General features: G+C 44.2%; 1 protein-coding gene across 1 annotated transcript in view; it reads right to left on the bottom strand.

Moving 5' to 3' along the window:
- The window catches only part of EMH_0083810 (uncharacterized protein), a gene marked incomplete at both ends in the record, with an annotated part of 1,618 nt that overhangs the window by 842 nt on the left and 357 nt on the right, over positions 1-419 (bottom strand). Inside the window, 1 exon segment of the mRNA XM_013500682.1 lies at positions 155-402. Within this exon segment, the coding sequence (XP_013356136.1) occupies positions 155-402 (248 nt within the window).

The following is a 419-nucleotide window of genomic DNA, read 5'->3' as shown; positions in this document are numbered from 1 at the left end:
CCAAAACACACAACAGCAGAGAATGCAGCGTAGCCGATGTATACGCCTCTACATAAAACTAAAAAAAAAAAGAAACCGTAAACTAATTCATCAGCACGCGTTTCATTCCCTTTTGAAATAAAATACAAAACCCACAAAGAAAACCAAGGTGTACCTGGCGGTTGTATTTCGCACGTATTCATCAGGATGGTCAATATCAGGACGCATGGTGGCGATCATAGTGGCCAGGCCTGCAGCCTTTGCAAGGTTGCTGATGATTTCTCTTCCTTCAATACGCGCGTAGTAATCCTCATCAATCAAAAGAGGCTCAATAACAACAAGAATTTTGTGAGCATATGGGCGCACCAAGTCGTCGAGTTTGTACAGCACGCGATCTATGACCTTCACCAGCAGATGGCGTTCCTGTATATACACCCGAC

This window comes from Eimeria mitis, genomic scaffold (assembly GCF_000499745.2).
Source record: "Eimeria mitis Houghton genomic scaffold, Emh_scaff5732, whole genome shotgun sequence".
Lineage (NCBI taxonomy): Eukaryota > Apicomplexa > Conoidasida > Eucoccidiorida > Eimeriidae > Eimeria > Eimeria mitis.
Note: the sequence above shows the minus strand (reverse complement) of the source record. Positions and strands in the feature narration are given on the sequence as shown.